A 16,033-nucleotide genomic window follows, 5' to 3' on the forward strand; every position below is an offset into this window, starting at 1 on the left:
AGAACTCAGAGTCCATCTGGTCCAGGTGACTTAGCTACCTTCAGACCTTTCAGCTTCCCAAGCACCATCTTCTTAGTAATAGCAACTACACTCACTTCTGTCCTTTGACGCTCGAATTTTTGGCATACTGCTGGTGTCTTCCACAGTGAAGAATGACACTGAGTTCTTATTAATTTTGTCTGCCATTCCTTTGTGCACAATTGGTACCTCTTTGGTGTCTTTTTATAAGAATCTACAAGCATTTGCTGTTCTGCCATCATTCCTGTGGTGTCCCCTTCCAATCAATTTCCAGCTCCTCTCTCACGCCTCTGTAATTCCCCTTACAACAATGTAATACTTATACATCTGATTTTAGTTTCCCTCTCTCAAACTGGGGTTTCATCCTATTTTAATAATTAAGAATATTTGAATTGTTAGATCAAAATACCTTTATAGTTAGGATTTGGATTGTGCGAAGTGTACTAATTACTGTTGAACAGCAGTATTAAAACAGCACATTATTAGAGTTGAACATTTTTTTTTGTCATCTGGATAGTGGATCTTTGTTACTGTAAAATGACTAATAATATGTTTAAATTGAAAAACTTATGAGCATAAATTAGGTAAATTATAAGACTGTTCTGTGCATAAACCAATGTCTAATGTATAGTAACCATAACAAAATTAATTTCTTATGCAAATTTAAATGCATTGTTTTATTCATATTATCTGTGGTTGAAAATGATATAAAATGAAAACTATATAAATACTGTTCAGTAAATGGACTTCACGAGTCTTTGACTGGATACTTCAATTTGGTGGAATCTTTGGTGTTATTTTGGCTGTCAATGAGGACCAAAGGATTCTTTTGATGGTTTTCAATTATGTCAGCAACACTGGTGAACCGCTAAGTGAATAGAAACAAACATTGTTAGCCCAGCATAATCCTCTTACGAGTAACTATAGCATAAATAATGTACATTTATGTCAAAACATTCCACGCGACATGCTAAAAATAAAACATACAGAATTGAAATCAAAAGGTACAAACACCAGCTTGATCGATGGAGATATTAATAAGAAATTTCAGAAGAGATGGAGATTGAGTGTCCAGGGAGCTGGGGATTCCAAAAAGGGAAACTAAGATGGGAGTGTGCCATTTTCTTTTCAGAATCTCTTACGTGATCCAATTCTGGATCTATTGCTTGTATGAGTTCTCCAGCATTTTGTGTGTGTGTGTTCTGTGTTTATCCAATAGATTTTGGTTCTAGAGCATACTTGTTAGTTTAAATATACAAGTTCTTTGTATTTATTTTCAAACTTATTTGCCCTTTTATTGATGAGTTCGTCTGTGAAATATTGAGGTAGATGACCAAAAACATTAACATTTGTGTCCAAAGGAAACTCCAGGGAGGAAATCGAGGCCTAATGCAAGATGTCCAGGAAGGTGCTTACGGAACTTGGCAATTGGAGACATGGATGCTGTTTATGGAATGATGACATCTGTGATATTTGGGAAGCCGGAGTTGGAGTATTCACATGTTAGGGGACTGCAAGGCTGTGCAAGTTTAGACACATGGAAAATAGTGAGCTTGAGGAAGGCTTTAAAAAAAGTTTTGTAATTTAAGCAGTGCTTAGCCAGGTACTAATCTAGGATAACAAGCACAGGAGCTAAAGATGAACAATCCTGATAAAAATTTAAGATGCAGAGCAGATTTTTGAATGGTTTTCAATTTATGAAGAGAACACCAAGAAGAGGGAGTTTGAAATGCTTTGTTTAAACTGAATCTGAGAGATGCTGGATGTGTGGATAATTATGGATTTTAACCCTGCAAGCCGTGATAACAATGGATTCTGATGATAGGACTGGAAATACGAGTGGGCATGGGAATGCCCCAAGCTTATAGTAAGGTTGTTAAACAATTGGTTCAGAGTTAGACTCCTGTCGAGAGGCAAATGAAGTCAATAAACACGGACAAGAGAAAAAATGCAGATGCTGGAAATCCGAACAACACACACAAAATGCTGGAGGAACTCAGCAGGCCAGGCAGCATCTATGGAAAAGAGTACAATTAATGTTTTGGGCCTGAGATTTGTCCTGAGGAAGGGTCTTGGCCCAAAATGTAGGCTGTACCTTTTTCCATAGATGCTGCCAGTGCTGCTGAGTTCCTGCAGCATTTTGTGTGTTTTGCTTGGATTTTCAGCATCTGCAGATTTTCTTGTTTGCATCTTGGGTAATAAAGTTTTTGGATCTTGCTGAGAGATTACATACAGATGAGAAATAGGAGAGAGGCAGAGAGAGATGCTTTGACAACACAAGAGATAACATCCTTTTACACTCATGGCTATCAGGGAAATCTCTAACAAAATTTGCATAAATCAGGAAGAAACCTAGTGATTATAGGCCCAAAATGATGGACAAGAAGCAGAAAGCTATCAAAGGAGTATGGTGTGGTGAACCGTACCAAAGGCTGTGGCTCAGTCTTAAAGAAATGAGGATGGAAAGATGTTCTGTGTTACTATCACATAGGAATTTCATCAGTGACTTTGGTGAGAAACATTTTGGTACTGTGGCAGCAATGAAACTCTGAGAAGAATTCAACAGCAAGTTCCATGAATGATGACTATAGACTCAGGAGGAAACAGTTTGTCCAGTTTGACTCTGGAGAAGGGAGGTTTTTGAGAATCAGCAGAGAGATTATAGGTGGGTTATTAACCACAGATAGGCTGAAAGCTGAGTGTAATGCTTAAATAAACAAAGATGATTTGCTGCTAAACCCATCATATTTGAATTTTACTCCATGCTTTTTCACCCTAATTAATCTACATTAACAAAGGTATTACCATCCAAAAATATAAAAATTGTTAATAACCATGACAAGTACAAGAAAATACTGAGCACTTTTACAAAAGAACAATGAAGCATAGTATGGGCCCTTTGGTCCATGCTGCTGTACCAACCGATATAAATCTACTTCATGATCAATCCACCCCTCCCCTCCTTTATAACCCATAACCCTCCATTTTTCCTACATCCATCTGCTTATCTAAGAGTCTTTTAAATATCTCCATTATTTCAGCCTCTACTACCAACCCAAGCAATGTATTCCAGGTATCTACCACTCTGTGTATGTGTATGAAAACTACTTTTCACGTTTCCCCTACGTTTTCCTCCACTCATTTTAAATAGATGTCCTCTGGTAATAGCCATTGGTGTCTTGGGTAAATGATGTTGACTGTCCACTCTATCTTGGCCTTAATTCTTGTACACCCCTATCAAGTTGTCTTTCATCTGCTCTCATCCAGCTTTGCTCCAAAGAGGAAATCACTAAATTATTTAACCTTTCCTTGTAAAATATGTTCTCTAATCCAGCAGCATCCTTGTGTACCTCCTCCGTGCCTTCGCTGAAGCTTCCACATCCTTCCAATATTGAAGTATCCAGAACTGAAGACAATACTCCAACCAGAGTTTTATAGAGCTGCAACTGCACGATCAATGAAGGTCTACACCACAAAATACACTCTAACCACACTTTCACCTCGCGTGGCAACTTTGAGGGATCTGCAGACATGGGCCACGTAATCCCTCTGTTCCTGCACACTGCTAAGAATCCTGCCACAGACACAAGAGGTACATGCTGGTAATCTAGAGAAATACATCCTGATGAAGGGTTTTGGCACAAAACGTCAACTGTATTCCCATCCATAGATGCTGCCTGACCTGCTGAGCTCCTCCAGCACATTGTAAGAATCCTGCATTAACCTTTTCAAGTTTGATCTTCTGAAATGCATCTCTTTCCATTTTCCTGGACTGAACTCCATCTGTCACTTCTCTGTCAAGCTGCGCATCCTGTTTCTATCCCATTGTAACCTACAACCTTCTGTGCTATGCAAAATACCACCAACCTTTGTGTCATTTTGTGTAGATTTTAAACCCAGTTACATCATCATTCATTTGCAGTTATTTATTTTAACCTGTTCTTGGCTACAATAAAGTCTTAAAAAATCAATTAACTGCACTAATTATTCTTGGGTAATGAGAAGCATGAAAGGTAAATCACTTACCTCTTCGCCAATCTTCTCTTTGCCTAATGCATATTCTTTTGTTGCTTCAATATAACGCACAGGAATATTGTAGACCCTTTTGTTGTATAATACAACTAACGTATATGGCTGCCGTGTGTCCTGGCCAGAACTTTTTCTTATGAGGTATGATCCATCCTATTTGGGATGAGAAAAGTGCTTTCAGCTACAAAAACTTAAGTAATGTAAAACATGCATTCAAAATATACTCTTGTACCTTGCTGAATTTCTGTAATCTCTCTTCTGCAGTTTTTCGGTCACAGTGATTTGCATACCATGCTTTGCCATCTACACTAGGATCCTTCAAATGAATAAAAATTTAAATATCAAATTTTAGTATTTTAATATTATTCAGTGTTGACAACATTTTTTGTACCAGTGATCTTTAACTACTACATATAGAAGATATTACAAGTTTCCATTATTTTATGCTTACAGTTGATTTTACTTAGGATTATTTTTAAGACATGTTCATGAAAAGAGCACATACAAACGTTCAAATTAGAAGTAAGCTATACCTATCCTCAAGCCTGGCCTGTTATATTACTAAGACCCTGGATAGTCTATTAGTAATGTTAATGGTGCCATCCTGTTTACTCATGCTGATCTTTCATCTTGTTGACTTTTGTCCCCTAAAAATAGCTAGTTTTTTTTCCATCTTCATTTCAAGAAGTGTTCCAAAGTATATTTATGATTTTCATTGCAGATAAAAGAAAGCATCACGTCCTATTTAAATGGGTTTATAAGTGATCCCTAAACCTCAATACTTCACCAAGAATCATCCTCTCTTCATTCATCTGTAATGACCTCTCAAATCATCTCTCACTTTTCTTAGCTCCAGTAGATACAAGTTGAGCTTGTACAACCTTCATTCACAATCTGCCCAGTCCAGGCTTTAGAGAAGCTGAAGCAACACACACAAAATGCTGGTGGAACGCAGCAGGCCAAGCAGCATCTATAGGGAGAAATACAGTCGATGTTTCGGGCTGAGACCCTTCGTCAGGACTAACTGAAACTGTAAGAGATTTGAGAGGGGGAGGGGGAGATCCAAAAATGATAGGAGAAGACAGGAGGGGAAGGAATGAAGCTAAGAGTTGGAAAGTTGATTGGTAATAGGGATACAAGGCTGGAGAAGGGAGAGGATCATGGGACGGGAGGCCTAGGGAGAAAGAAAGGGGGAGGGGAGCACCAGAGGGAGATGGAGAGCAGGCAAGGAGTGATTGTGAGAGGGACAGAGAGAAAAAAGACAGAAAAGGGGAAGAATAATAAATGAATAAGGGATGGGGTAAGAAGGGGAGGAAGGGCATTAACAGAGAAATCAACGATCATGCTATCAGGTTGGAGGCTACTCAGATGGAATATAAGGTGGTGTTCCTCTGACCTCAGTGTGACTTCATCTTGACAGTAGAGGAGGCCATGGATTGACATATCAGAATGGGAATGGGACGTGGAATTAAAATGTGTGAGCACCGAGTGATCCTGATTTCTCTGGCGGTCAAAGCGTAGGTGTTCAGGGAAATGGTCTCCCAGTCTGCGTCCGGTCTCACCAATATATAGAAGGCATATATATAGAAGCTGAGATTGTTTTAAAGTTGAAATGGGGCAGGGGGAGGATCCCAGTAAAAACATAGTATCAAAAGAACATAGGGAAAGATAAAGCACAGATGGATTAGAGTCCATAGTAGTTTCGGGGATGAGTTCAGAAGTGAAGAAGAAATGCATTTTGATGTAGGACAGGTAGCTTTTGCAGAAATGTAAACAAATTGGAGTTTATGGAGAATGGACGGAAGAGTGCTGAAGTACTTAAGATTTAAGATGACAAAGACAAATATCTCAAGGTTTCAATGGTGGAGCAGGAAAGAAAATGTTTTGCAGTAAATTTCAGTGATGGTAGAATACGAAATCTGAAACGTGGCTCTGAGTCAAGAACAACATTTCAGGTTTTCACTTGAGGATGGAAATCGGAAAGAGGTGGACTGCATATAAGACTGTAATAAGAATTTTAACTACAAAAAAGATTTTGTTTAGTAGCAGGCAGTCTTTTAAGCATTATACCTAGAGACAAATCTAAGATAAGTGTTATGAACGAAATTAGTGGTTGTCTTGGAAATTGCTGTGTAAATCTGACCTGCTGATCAGAATATCATTGATTTTCATATCTTATGAACGTGATTAAATACACATTGATTTATAGAAGCTTTACCTGCTCCGTGGTATGAGAACTGTGATGTCGTTCATTATGTCTAGGAGCAGTTTCTGGAATATCTAAAGTAATCACAATTAGAAAGTAAGCACCAGTCAAAGTTTAATTGCTTCCCACAAAAGTAATTCCAATTAATGCTTTCAAGTATTATCTCTATTTTACTGACACAGACATATGACTTCCTGGTAAAAGCCCTATGTTGAAAAACTGGGTGTTTGTTGATTCAGACCAAAGGGGACATTCCCAGCTTTCTGCTTTAAGTTCTTTATACTATCATTTTAGCTCCAAACGAGGCCATTTGGCACATGGAGGTCATTCTGGCTTGATGCAATCCAGTTGGCCTCATTCCCTTGTTCCTTCTCCATTGTTAACTGCTTTTATTTTGCTTCAAGCACTTATTTAATTCATTTTTGAAAACCATGACTTAATTTAATTCCATTGAACTTTTAAGTCATGAATTCCATGTCCTTGCAAAGTCTTCTCAAAACTTCTCTGCTTCAAAGAAAAGAACTCCAATGTAATCCTGTATCTGAAATTCCTCATCCCTTGTACTATCTTAATAAATCATTTTTATAACCTCTCTAGCTTCCTAAGGTGCATTCCTCTTAAACGGTTAAGATAATTCAACCACAGCTGAACCAAGTTTTTCTTGCTTTTTAAAAAGAGATTTCTTGATTTTGCTCTCTGTCCCTCTGTTTTCAATAGTGACTACCTCAATAAACTTTGTTACAGCCTACTCAATTTGTCACCTTCATACAACTGTGGATATGCACCTCAGGTTTTCCTATTCCTAAACTTCATACTGCCCCTCCTTGTTCTATTCATCAAGGTAAATCATGTTACATTTCATCTGTCATGCATCTACCTACTTCATCTCTCATTTGTGCCCTCTTGAATTCTGTCATCTTCCTCACAGTACCCAAGCTTTTAATCATCTGTGCTTTTTGCACCCAAGTTATCAATATGAAGTGTATATATACGAGGGGTGATTGATAAGTTCATGCCTTAAGGTAGAAGGAAATGAGTTATACAGCTCTTGTTACATGCACGTGCAGTTCAACTCTTTGAGCGATTATGCAGAAAGTTTGAAGTTAATAACTTTTGTGGTATTTCTGTTTCAGATAATTGAAAATTGCAAGTAAACACTGTCTGAGAAAATGGACAACACTGGCAGTCATCCACTACCTCGGTCTCAAGGGCTTATCACCCAAGGAGGTCCACGTGGACATGGTGGCAACACTAGGGGAGGGTGAAAAATAAATGTGCTAGCTTTTCTAAAATGACTCCTTCTACCTTAGGCCACAAACTTATCAATCACCTTTCTGATATATATGTTTTAAAAAAGCAGAGTACCAGTACCAATCTTTTGAAAATATAAATGTCCTCCTTCCTCTGGCTTGGGAAACAACTGTTAACCACTATACACTTTTTCTAACTTTTAAAAGCCATTTGATTTATGCTGCTGCTGGTCCTTTTTATTCTTTTGGTCTTCATTTATTGTTCACAAGCTTATTTACCACATTTTGCCAAATATTGTAAGCCATCCATGGTCACTACATGAATTGTGTTTCTTTGTTCATCCTTGTTATCTTATCTAAAATATAAATCAGGTAAGCATGATTTGATTGTCCAAATAAAAGTTCATTTTGTTCCATATTATTGTCTAGCAGTTTCCTTACCATAGAAAAAGACTGATTAGCCTGTGGTGCTGGGTTCATCCTTGTATCTTTTTAAACATTTCAAATCCACTAATCTATTGGACCATTTCCTATATGCAAGTGGGATTGTAAGATTGAGAGCCTAATTTCCCTTGTCAACCTAGGATGCATCGTATTCACACAGCTGATGACTGATCTACTTTATGTATAGTCTGTACAATTTTAAATGATCAAGTCTAGTATCTTAACCTTTTATTTAGCTGTGATTTTCATAATTACATCTTTGTAGTAAAGTTAAATGCTAAAGAACATACTTAATATCCCTACCCCTCTTTATGCACCTCCTAGTTGTCCCTGACTCCACTACACACCTTCTGCTTCTATGTCAATAGAAGACTTTTGGATTCTCATTTATATACTCTCTCTTATATACTGCACACCTACTCTCATTTTCCCTTTTTGCTCTATTCTGATCTTACACCCCTCTGATTTTCTGTACTCAGTTGTCATTTGTATCATTAACCTCTGTTTTTGCTTCATCTTTTCTCTTTTGTTATCTGGGAAATTCTACCATTCATTCCTTCATAACAGAGTGCAACTAATCATAGCTTGATAGAAATTTCACATGCCACTCTTTAAATTTTAATTAAATGTGTTCCTTTCTCCCCCCCCCCCCTTTCACTAATCAAACTCCAATGATGCCACAACAGCTGCTTACTACTGCTTCTTCTTGACCCATTTCAACTAGGACCAAGCTCACTACGTTCCTCATTGAATCAGAAACAATTTGTTCTACAATGTTCTGAATAGTTCAAAAACTCTTTCCCATTATGGCCCCAATCTACGTTAAGGTAGTTCAACATCCCCATTACCACATCCTACTGAGTTTTTGCAAGTTGGAATTATACTAAGTTAATGAAACAGGAGGCCACCCATATGTCTGCTAAGCAAACATTCTACTAGTATCTTCCGGTTGGAGATTATAGCTCACAAGTACATATCCAGGCACCATTTCAAAGTTGTGGGGGTTTCTACCACATCTCACAGCCAGTGAGTTCTAGACCCACTAGCACCTTCTAGTTCAGGGATCCCAACCTTTTTTTTATGCCACGGAGCCTTACTATTAATCAAGGATTCTGCAGATCCCAGTTTGGGAACCCCTGTAGTTAAAAATACTTTTTCTTGTCTCACCTCTGTTCCTTTCACTAGTACCCAAAAAACTCTGCTTCCTGTTTTGGCACCTCACAAGGAAAACTGTCCTTCCTATTTATTCTGTTTAAGATTCTTATAATTTTATATACATAAATTAATTCTCCACTCAGCCTTCTCTGTACCAGCAAAAACAATTTCAACTTTGTTCAGTCTTTCGTCAGTGCAGAAATCTTCCAGTACTGGTAACATTCTTGTATTTCCTCTGTATTCCTTCTACTGCAATCTCTTCTGTAACGTCTCTTCTGGAATGTAGTGACCAAAATTAAATGCTGTTGCCTAGCAAGTGTTGCAATTCTAGCATAACTACCTTGCCTATATATGTTATGTCTGGGCTAACAAGTGAAGCAATCTGCATGCAGTTTCATTTCTTTTATCTATTTGATCTACTAGCATTAAAGATATGTGAAAATACAAAGGAAAACCCTTCTATGTTCTGTGTTTTTCAATATTCCTCTCTTACTGCATTTGTCTTGTTGCACTCCCCCCCCCCATACAAAATTCTGTTTGTGCTTCTCAGCCCAATTGATCAGATAATCAGTATCATTTTGAAACAGAAAATTTTGCTCTTGTCAATTACATGGCCAACTTTTTGGTCATCTGCAAAGTTCTTTACAATTCTTTACATTGTAAATTTGAATGATTTTTCCCTACATTCAAATCAAAATTATTATTATGCACAACAAAATGCAAGGAACCAAGTACTCATAGAACCCTGTAACAACCCGTCACTGAGTAAATTTTCGATCCTATTTGCCACTCACCCACAGATTAGCTGGGATTGGTGCCAGTGAAAACAATTCCAGCTAATCCACCCTGGCATGCAGAATCTTGTCAAGCCTTGCTGATAGCCATGTACAGCACAACAAAAATCACAGCCCTCATCAATTCTTCTGGTTACCTCCACGGAAAGTTCTATTAAGCCAGTGAGACATGCCTGTTCCATAGCACACCCATTTTGACTGTGCGTGTGTATGTTGCCTTTTCAAATGAAGATATTGGACAAATTATAATTATCAAATCCACCACTAAAGTTATACCAAATGATTTATAATTACTTGATGTCCTACTGCTTCATTTTTAAACAAAGGATTGCCTGAGTTGCACATTCAATGTTCCTGCACCACTCCTGTAGCCAGAGGGAGTTCAAAAATGATACTCTTAATCTAAAACTTTCTCCCATGTTTTTTTTCAAGTATCTTCGGGTATATTCTATCCAGGCCTACTGATGTTTCCACTTTCAAAATTGCTAATTTCTCCTTTAATAATTTTATCACATCCAATTCCTCCTGAACTTTTTCCTTATCTACAATATGGGAATAATGCCTCTTGTCTACAATGGTAGCTGCAAAATATTAACTTTGAACCTAATTCACACCTTCTACCTCCACACATAGGTTACCATTTTGTACCCTAATAGGCCGACACTTAGTTGTTCTCTTTCTGTAGATGTAAATATTTATTTGGATATTCTTTGATTTTACCCCCTAGCTTTTTTCTCATCTTGCTTCTTCAATTTTCTAACTTTTCCTTTAATTTCATTCACACACTTCCCATATTCTTCTTTCCTTTTTATGCAGAACTAAATCCTCAGTTTTTGACATTGACTTTTTGCCTTATCCACCCTCAAAGGACATTGTCACCTTGGCATTAATTGCTTTCTAAATTTGCTCCATTACACCCTTCACACTCATTGGTGGTCTGTTAAACACTGCTAGAGAAAACATAAGACCATAAGACATAGGAGCAGAATTAGGCCATCTGGCCCATCGAGTCTGCTCCACCATTCAATCATGGCTGATCCTTTCTTTTCTATCTCTTCCTCAACTCCAGTTCCCGGTCTTCTTCCTGTAACCTTTGATACCATGTCCAATCAAGAACCTATCAATCTTGGCCTTAAATACACCCAACAACCTGACTTCCACAGCTACATGTGGCAACAAATTCACCACACTTTGGCTAAAGAAATTTCTCCGTATCTCTGTTTAGAAAGGGCACCCCTCAATCCTGAGGCTAAACCCTTTTGTCCTAGACTCTCCCACCATGGAAAATATCCTTTCCACATCTACTATATCTAGACCTTTGAAGGCTTTCAATGAGATCTCCCCTCATCCTTCTGAATTCCAGCAAGTACTGTTTGTCGTATGATAACCCTTTCATTCCTGGAATCATTGTTGTGAACCTTCTCTGGACCCTCTCCAATGCTAGCACGTCTTTTCTAAGATGAGGGGCCCAAAACTGTTCACAATACTCAAGATGAGGCCTCACGAGTGCCTCATAAAGCCTCAGCATCACATCCTTGCTCTTATATTCTAGACCTCTTGAAATTAATGCTAACATGGCATTTGCCTTCTTCACCACTGACACAACCTACAAGTTACCCTTCAGGGTGTTCAGCACAAGAACTTTCAAGTCCCTCTGCATCTCAGATTCCTGTGATTTTCTCCCCGTTTAAAACATAGTCTGCACATTTATTTCTACTACCAAAGTGCTTGACCAAGCATTTTCCAACATTGTGTTTTATTTGCCACGTTCTTGCTCATTCTGCATCCTACCTGTTTCCTCAACACTACCTGCCCCTCCACCAATCTTCATATCATCTGCAAACTTGGCAACAAAGCCATCTATTCCATCATCTAAATCATTTATATACAGCATAAAAAGAAGTGGTCCCAACACCAACCCCTGCAGAATTCCACTAGTCACTGGCAGCCAACCAGAAAAGGATCCTTTTATTCCCACTCGCTGCCTCCTACCAATCAGCCAATGCTTTAATCATGTTAGTAACTTTTCTGTAATACCATGGGCACTTAACTTGGTAAGTAGCCTCATGTGTGGCACCTTGTCAAAGGCCTTCTGAAAGTCCAAATACACAACATCGACTGCATCCCCTTTATCCTACTTGTAATCTGCTCAAAGAATTCCAACAGGTTTGTCAGGCAGGATTTTCCCTGAAGGAAACCATGCTGATTTTATACTATCTTGTCCTGTGTCACCAAGTATTCCAATGACCTAATCTTTAACAATTGACCCCAACATCTTCCCAACCACTGAGGTCATGCTAACTGGTCAATAACTTCTTTTCTGCTGCCTTCCTCCTTTCTTAAGGGTTGAGTAACTTCTGCAATTTTCCAGTCCTCTGACACCATGCTGGAGTTCAATGATTTTTGAAAGATCATTTCTAATGCTACCTCTTTCAGAACCCTAGGGTGCAATTCCTCTGGTCTGGGTGACTTATGTACCTTTAGGTCTTTCACCTTCTCTCTTGTAACAGTAACTGCACCCACTTCTTTTCCTTCACACACAACATACTGCTAGTGTCTTCCACAGTGAAGACTGATGCAAAATACTCATTTAGTTCATCAATCATCTCCTTGTCCATTATTATTTCTCCTGCCACATTTTCTAGCAGTTCTATATCCACTCTCATTTCTCTTTTATTTTTTAACTTGAAATAACTTTTACTATCAAATTTTATATTATTTGCTAGCTTGCTTTCATATTTCATCTATTCCTTTCTAATGATTTGTTTTAGTTCCTCTCTGTAGCTTTTTAAAAACTTCCTGATCCTCTTTCCCACTAACTTTTGCTTTGTCGTATGCCCTTTCTTTTGCTTTTACAATACCTTTGATTTCCCTTGCCGCAGTTGTACTATTTTACCATTTGAGTATTTCTTCACTTTTGGAATACATGTCCTGCACTTTCCTCATTTTTCCCAGAGACACATGCTGCTCTACTGACATCCCTGCCAGCAGTTCCTTCCAATTTACTTTGGCTAACTCCTCTCTCATACCACTGTAATTTCCCTAACTCTACTGAAATACTAATGGATCAGACTTCACTTTTTTCCTATAAAATTTAAGGTCGAACACAATCATATTGTGATCACTGGTTCCAAAGAGTTCTTTTACCTTAAGCTCCCTAATTGCCCCTAGTTCATTACATCTCAATCCAGTATAACTGATTCCCTAGTAGGCTCAATGACAAACTGCTCTGAAAAGCTATCTCATAGGCATTCAACAAACTCACTCTCTTGAGATCCATTACCAACTTTATTTTCCCAATCAACTTGTATGTTAAAATCTCCCATGACTACCATAACATTGCCCTTTAGACTCACCTTTTCTATTTCCTGTTGTAACCTGTGGTCAGCCTCCCAGCCACTGTTGGGAGGCCTGTATATAACTGCCATCAACGTCCTTTTACCCTTGCAGTTTCTTACCTGAACCTACAAGGATTCAATATCTTCTGATCCTAAGTCACATCTTTCTACTGATTTGATGCCATTCTTTACTAACAGAACCTCACCACCCCCTCTGCCTACTTTCCTATCTCTCTGATACAATGTGTAACCTTGGTCATTCAGTTCCCAACTACAACCATCCTTCAGTTACGATTCTGTGATGGCCACAACATCATACCTGGCAATCTGTAATATTGCAACAAGATCATCCACCTTATTCTTATACTACGTGCATTGAGATACAACACCTTGAGTACCGTATTTGCTCTCCTTTCTGACTCTGCATCTCTAATGATTTGATACTCAGCCTGTTGGCTACAGGTAAGTCCCATCACCTGCCTGCCCTTCCTGACAATCTGACTGCATGCTATCTTTACTTTTTTAACCATCTGTCCTTTCCTGAGTCCCTTCAATCCAGTTCCCATCTCCCTGCCAAGTTAGATTAAACCCTCCCCACCAGCTCTAACAAACCTGTCCTCAGGAATAAGTTAGATTAAACCCTCCCCACCAGCTCTAACAAACCTGTCCTCAGGAATATTGGTTCCCTTCGGGTTTAGGTGCAACCCGTCACATTTGAACAGGCCATACCTCCCCCAGAAGAGAACCCAATTATTCAAGAACCTGAAGCTCTGACCCTGCACCAGCTTCTCTGCCACACTTTTATCTGCCAAATCATTCTGATTCTACCCTCACTGGCATGTGGCACAGGCAGCAATCCAGAAATTACTACCCAGGAGGTCTTGCTTCTCAGCTTTCTATCTAGTTCTCTAAATTCTCTTTTCAGGACCTCTTTGCTGTTCCTTCCTATGACATTGGTACTAATATGTACCAAGACATCTGGCTGCTCCCCCTCCTTCTCCAAAATGTTGTGGACGCGATCTGAGATGTCCCTATTCTGGCACCAGGGAGGCAACATACCATCTGGGTATCCCATTCACGTCCACAGGATCTCCTGTCTGTTCCCCTCACTATCGAATCCCCTATCACTACCGCTTCCTTCTTCTCTCTCTTACCCTTCTGCACCAAGAACCCATGGTCAGTGCCTGACAGACGGTAGTGATCCTCGGTAGAGATAGCTTAGAGCACCAAATTCCTTGGTGTTCACCTGGTGGAGAATCTCACCTGGTCCCTCAACACCAGCTCCATAGCAAAGAAAGCCCAGCAGAGTCTATTCTTTCTGTGAAGGCTGAGGAAAGTCCCACCCACCGTCCTCATCGCATTCTACAGGGGCTGCATTGAAGGCAACCTGAGCAGCTGCATCACTGCCTGGTTTTGGAAATTGCACCATCTCGGATCGCAAGACCCTGCAGTGGATAGTGAGGTCAGCTGAGAAGATCATCGGGGTCTCCCTTCCTGCCATTACAGACATTTACACTACATGCTGTATCCGCAAAGCAAACAGCATTATGAAGGACCCCGCGCACCCCTCATACAAACTCTTCTCCCTCCTGCCATCTGGGAAAAGGTACCAAAGCATTCGGGCTGTCACGACCAGACTATGTAATAGTTTCTTTCCCCCAAGGTATCAGACTCCTGAATACCCAGAGCCTGGACTGACATCAACTTATTGCCCTCTACTGTGCCTATTGTCTTATTTATTACTTATTGTAATGCCTGCACTGTTTTGTGCTCTTTATGCAGTCCTGGGTAGGTCTGTAGTCTATTGTAGTTTTTTTTCTGTGTTGTTTTTACGTAGCTCAGTGTAGTTTTTGTACTGTTTCATGCAGCACCATGATCCTGAAAAATATTGTCTCGTTTTTACTGTGTACTGTACCAGCAGTTATAGACAATAGGTGCAGAAGTAGTCCATTCAGCCCTTCGAGCCTGCACCGCCATTCTGAGATCATGGCTGATCATCTACTATCAATACCCGGTTCCTGCCTTGTCCCCATATCCCTTGATTCCCCTATCCATAAGATACCTATCTAACTCCTTCTCGAAAGCATCCAGAGAATTGGCCTCCACTACCTTCCGAGGCAGTGCATTCCAGACCCCCACAACTATCTGGGAGAAGAAGTTTTTCCTTAACTCTGTCCTAAATGACCTACCCCTTATTCTCAAATCATGCCCTCTGGGTACTGGACTCTCCCAGCATCTGGAACATATTTCCTGCCTCTATCTTGTCCAATCCCTTAATAATCTTATATGTTTCAATCAGATCCCCTCTCAATCTCCTTAATTCCTGTGTGTACAAGCGCAGTCTCTCTAACCTCTCTGCGTAAGACAGTCCAGACATCCCAGGAATTACCCTCGTGAATCTACGCTGCACTTCCTCTACAGCCAGGATGTCCTTCCTTAACCCTGGAGACCAAAACTGTACACAATATTCCAGGTGTGGTCTCACCAGGGCTCTGTACAAATGCAAGAGGATTTCCTTGCTCTTGTACTCAATTCCCTTTGTAATAAAGGCCAACATTCCATTAGCCTTCTTCACTGTCTGCTGCACTTGCTCATTCACCTTCAGTGCCTGATGAACAAGGACTCCTAGGTCTTTTTGTATTTCTCCCTTACCTAACTCTACACTGTTCAGATAATAATCTGCCTTCCTGTTCTTACTCCCAAAGTGGATAACCTCACACTTAGTCACATTCATCGTCATCTGCCAAGTATCTGCCCACTCACCCAGCCTATCCAAGTAACCCTGAATTCTCCTAACAT

The 16,033-nt window shown here is 39.6% G+C and overlaps 1 protein-coding gene across 6 annotated transcripts in view; it reads right to left on the reverse strand.

The window, feature by feature from the left end:
- Nucleotides 1-680: 680 nt before the first annotated feature.
- Nucleotides 681-16,033, reverse strand: part of blnk (B cell linker) — a 208,435-nt gene continuing 193,082 nt past the window's right edge. For all 6 annotated transcript variants that reach the window (XM_059947616.1, XM_059947617.1, XM_059947620.1 and 3 more), the window contains 4 exons: nucleotides 6,266-6,327; nucleotides 4,280-4,363; nucleotides 4,045-4,200; nucleotides 681-886 (listed from right to left, as the gene is read on the reverse strand). In XM_059947616.1, coding sequence (XP_059803599.1) covers nucleotides 767-886; nucleotides 4,045-4,200; nucleotides 4,280-4,363; nucleotides 6,266-6,327 — 422 coding nt within the window. In that variant the 3' untranslated portion in view covers nucleotides 681-766. The remainder of the gene's footprint in view (nucleotides 887-4,044; nucleotides 4,201-4,279; nucleotides 4,364-6,265; nucleotides 6,328-16,033) is intronic.

The sequence above is a fragment of the Hypanus sabinus genome, chromosome 22 (assembly GCF_030144855.1).
Source record: "Hypanus sabinus isolate sHypSab1 chromosome 22, sHypSab1.hap1, whole genome shotgun sequence".
Taxonomy (NCBI): domain Eukaryota; kingdom Metazoa; phylum Chordata; class Chondrichthyes; order Myliobatiformes; family Dasyatidae; genus Hypanus; species Hypanus sabinus.